Raw genomic sequence first — 4,616 nt, 5'->3', positions numbered from 1 at the left:
GCACACAACCAAACTGCATTCTTTGGCACCTTGTATTTTGGGTGCAATTGTCTCCATATTGATGAAAAGGGAATTCCTCCATCCCTTGAGAATGCATACACCTAGAACAATTCACGACGGATAAAATATAACTGTAAATAAGTTGCTGAATAGGGCTTGAAGATAGCCAAAATATTATGATAATAAGAAAAGGAGAAGCTGGTTTCTCTTACTACTCTGGCTGCACTAGCAGTGACTGAAAGGCCACAAAAGAAAAAGGATCCCCATATGATGAATAGGAAAACTATAGCTCCTCCAGAGTGATGGAACCTTCCCTGAAATGCATCGTAGATTATTTGTGCTGGTACAAGTGCCCCAGCTGTCTCATTGGTCGGGTCGTATAAGTAGTTCAGATCCTACACAAATTAAAGTTTCGAATTCAATATATTATGCAATTCTTCTTGACAAGTACCCAAACAGTTAGTACCTGAATGCTGAAAGTAAGAGCTAAGTAGAAAGCCCCTCCAAACAATGTGATGACTCCTATGCTTGAGAGAATTGCAGTAGGGCCAGTAATGTCAGCATCCTTTGTTTCCTCTGTTATATGTGCAGCAGTGTCATAACCATACAAGCAGTAATGACTGAGAAGTACTGATAGAATCACTGCATAGGGTGTGCTACTGATCCCAGTTGACTCTGGAGATGTCTCAAAATGAGTGAACACATAAGAAGCAGATTGAGTATGCAGTGCCACCAAGGGGAGCATTATAACTACAACCAGACCACCAATTACCTGCAGTTCTTTTGGTGAGAAAATACAAAGAGCTGTAAAACATAGGAGAAATGCAGTGCATATGAGAAAGAACTTCCACTGACAGCGTTCTCAGAAATTTGTGGTCTGTTCCTTGAATCAGTAGTTTAGTTTCTCTGAAGATTTCAATAGGTAAAACAGAACTCACTGAAAAATACAACTCTCTCTTGCCTCCTCTTTTGTTTGTTGTACTTGTAGATACACAAGAAAATTTTGAATGTTTTATATTAAAGAAGATTCTTTTTTACTCAAATCTATGGCAAGAACAACTCTCTCTATCTCTCATGATTTTTGTACGCGAGTGAGTTATCAGTGTTATTGGGTGTCGATGGGTTTTTGAATCAAATTTTTGGTACAAGCTTAATAGGTTAGGATATAAACAGTTGTCCCAACAAAATTCTAACGAGATATTGAACAGTGACACACATATAGAATCGATGAGAGGAAGAAAGTGGAAAGGACTTCTTCTCACTTTTTGTCAAGTGGTAGCTTAAATACCTTGCTGGGGGTAGAAATGGGGAAGCAGAAGAAGAGGGCCAATGACTGCCTAGTTTGGAGATTATCAGGATCATTTGACATCTCTTATTGAATCAGTTCAGTTTAATTGCAGGGAGATGTTTCAGACATATCCCTAGACTTGTGTAGTTCAGATGATACATGGTCTCACCATTGCAATTTGAATGGTAGGAACTGTTTTTTATTTTCCATGTCTGACTTATAGATCCCCTCGCCCCAAGTGAATGATCCTAAACATCTAATACGAAAGAGGGTATGGAAAGGAAACCCTGGAAATACTTAACAGTGAGAATCCACAAAGAAGTATGAAATTGAGTGGTGTATCCACATGAAAATTTCTATAACCTGCAAATGTGCTATGTATTGACTTTTAGGCTATGTTTGGTTGTCAAGAAAATAAAAGTTGAAAAAAAATATAATGAATTTGAAGAGAGAGATAGACACATAAATCAATCATTGCCTCGACATTCTTTTCTTTTCTTTCCTTTTCCTGACTACAAAACATAGCCTTATGGTGATTCTATTGGAAATTTTCTGCTGGCGGTTGGGGTGATAAGAAGAGAGGGAGGAAATTTTCTACTGATTCACACCATCTATTTATCTCTTCTTTCTTTCTCAATGTGAGACATCTCTATAGAGTACCACATAGAGTAGGAGGAAATCAATGGTTCATGAAATGATAGGTAGTATAATATGTAGTTACAGATCAAAGCATACCTGCCACACTATTGAGAATATCCCAAGAAAGGCTACAACTTGTAATGCAAAGATGTTGAGTACTGCCCATATCACGGTTAGACCTATATACATGCATAAGAACACCCAGGGAGGAGCAAAGTATCCGCCACCCTTGTTTGTACCGGTACATAGTAAAATGATGATTTGCAATGTCTGTGACCCTGAATAAGCCTGGCAGTGGAGCAGCAGATGAGTTAGAAACCATGTAATCCTTGGGATCACAGTTTGAATGATGATTCAAGAGAAACAAGTTAGGAGGAAGCAGAAGTACCTGTGCACCTATTCCAGAAACAAGACCGATTACTTCTAGCCAAGCACAGCACCAAGATGCAAATGGACCCCATCTGGGGCCAGCCAAATGAGCAGCCCAGAAGTAAAGTGAACCAGCTGTCTGAGGTCAATGCTAGAACAGTATCAGTTTGATAAATTTGTCAAATGAATATCATTAGGAAATAGAAGGTAATGGAGTTGCAAAAAGTAAACAAAGCTGCAAGATTTCCTTTACATGAGAAGATTGGGTTATCTAAAGGGACAAAAACTTCTCATAATCCAATACGGATTGGTGTATAGTGGCCATGGAACATTTTAGGATCCAACTTCTACAATGCCCATGAGTACCTTGTCAATTTTTTCATAAAACAAGAGCTTTTAAAGTTCATAAAAGCAAAAGGAATTTGCTGCTAGGCTTCTGATGGGTTATTCTGTGATCTAATCCTAATGACACAGAAACTAAAGAGAGAGATATCCTAAACACTTGAAATTCCTTTCCCACTGACAATCATTTGTGCTTCCATAACAGTGATCGAAAAAGCAAAGATAATATGAGAGATGAAACATACTGGGAAAGAAGAACAGATCTCAGCCATGGCAATCCCAATGAACCAGGTGAAGAATGTAACCACCACCCATCCCCATATCATAGGCGCAGGCCCTGCGTAAAGAAGACTTGAACCATACAAAGGGGTCCCTATGAAAACCGCCATGCTTGAGAATGTAATCCCAAATGTCTTCAACAGAGACTGCACAAACCAAACAATAACCCACTCTCAATTTCTCTGGATTTGAAACAGAGAAAGAAAAACTATCAAATAGGAACAAAGAGAGGAAATTAGATTACCATTTCTCTTCTGAGTTCTTGCTTGTAACCAAGCTCATTGAGACGCTTCTCTCCTGAATCAATTTCAACAGCATGAACTCTCCTGTCTAGATTTTCCCCTCCCCTATCCATCTGGAGAGCCTGCAGAATCAAAGTGGTCAAAATTCACCAGTGAGGGACAACATATATTAAGATGGTCTAAACTCTGAACAAAGTGTAACCTGAGGTTGTGAATTAGTCATCATATCTTCACAAGCCCACCAGAATTGAATCCATCTTGTTTTCTTCACTTCTCTTTTCTATTACTCTATGTGGTCAAGATTCACCAGTGACAGAGACTAAGAGAATCAGTTCTATGTCCCCGATGATACTCTAGTCCCAGAAGGTGAAGAACAGATAAAGTGTGACCTGACTCTGAGATTTGGGCAGCTTTATAGGCCAAGAAAGTAGTGAGACAAGTAGCCAAGGAACTAAAAATGGTAGAACAGACCCTTTGACTACCAAAAAAAGGGGAAAAGAGAAAAATCTTCTTTACAATTCACTCTATTTAGTCTTTTTTTCTTCTTCTTACTTATGAGAGAAGTCAAATTTAAAAAGTAGAGAGAGTTTAAAATTTGGTTGGTAGCCGCAATTTATGAAATAACGGTCTTCTATCCAATAATAGAGATGTGGAGTATGGAAAATTTGGGTCGACAACTTTGGTTGGGCTTTCCACAATCTGGACCTTTTTGGGGTTTAGCAGAGATGTTCAGGCCTTGTATTGCGTTTGTATCTCTTGTTGACCACTCTGCCATGGTCAAACTTTCAAAACCTCTCCAGTTTTTGCAGACCATGGTTTGACCGCAATTGGGTTGGATTGGGTAAGGGAATGGTGGTCCAATGTGGGTTGAGCTCCGGTCTAACGATGCTAAGCCCAAAATTCACACAAGATGGTCGGAACCATCGTTTGTTTAGTCTATTACTAGGAAAGAAGCTTAGATAAGAGAATATGTTCTCGCATCGCATTTCTTTGTTTTTGTAGAAAGTTGAACCAGCGCGAAAAATATTTGGCTAGTACATTTTAAAATAGTTCTATATGGCTCCTTCCTATTGTTTCTAGGTTGCTGTTTTGAAAGTTGAAACCAAGAACTATTTGTTTTTGTTTTTTTTTTCCCAATGTTTCTTTATCCATATGAAAGAGAGTATCTTGTTTGGAAAAAAAATTAAGGAGGTGATTGTTTAAGGATTAATTATTTGCTAATTCAAACTATGTTTTCAGCATTACCCCTATTGATATGTAATGTAAGGAAACAATTATGGAAATTAAAAAGTGTAAATAATATAAGGTTGATTAAATAATGATTTACCAAAAAAATTAAATAAAATTGGGGAATTATAGAGAATTCAATAAGTTGAATTTTGTAAAGTCTATACTCCATATATTCAAGAGGACACTAGCTCGTATTAATTTTCTAATCCTTCTACTGTAGTTAGTTT

General features: G+C 37.8%; 1 protein-coding gene across 1 annotated transcript in view; it reads right to left on the bottom strand.

Annotated features, from left to right (window-relative positions):
• LOC122069316 (amino-acid permease BAT1 homolog) overlaps window positions 1-3,501 on the bottom strand; it is a 4,458-nt gene extending 957 nt beyond the window's left edge. Inside the window, exons 1-8 of the mRNA XM_042633307.1 lie at window positions 3,362-3,501; window positions 3,162-3,281; window positions 2,884-3,063; window positions 2,316-2,435; window positions 2,024-2,215; window positions 467-772; window positions 213-395; window positions 7-101 (exon numbers count right to left, since the gene is read on the bottom strand). Coding sequence (XP_042489241.1) covers window positions 7-101; window positions 213-395; window positions 467-772; window positions 2,024-2,215; window positions 2,316-2,435; window positions 2,884-3,063; window positions 3,162-3,281; window positions 3,362-3,385 — 1,220 coding nt within the window. The 5' untranslated portion in view covers window positions 3,386-3,501. The remainder of the gene's footprint in view (window positions 1-6; window positions 102-212; window positions 396-466; window positions 773-2,023; window positions 2,216-2,315; window positions 2,436-2,883; window positions 3,064-3,161; window positions 3,282-3,361) is intronic.
• Window positions 3,502-4,616: the final 1,115 nt, after the last annotated feature.

Source organism: Macadamia integrifolia, unplaced genomic scaffold (assembly GCF_013358625.1).
Source record: "Macadamia integrifolia cultivar HAES 741 unplaced genomic scaffold, SCU_Mint_v3 scaffold577, whole genome shotgun sequence".
In the NCBI taxonomy this organism is placed as follows: Eukaryota; Viridiplantae; Streptophyta; class Magnoliopsida; order Proteales; family Proteaceae; genus Macadamia; species Macadamia integrifolia.
This window is presented reverse-complemented; position numbering and strand designations above follow the sequence as displayed.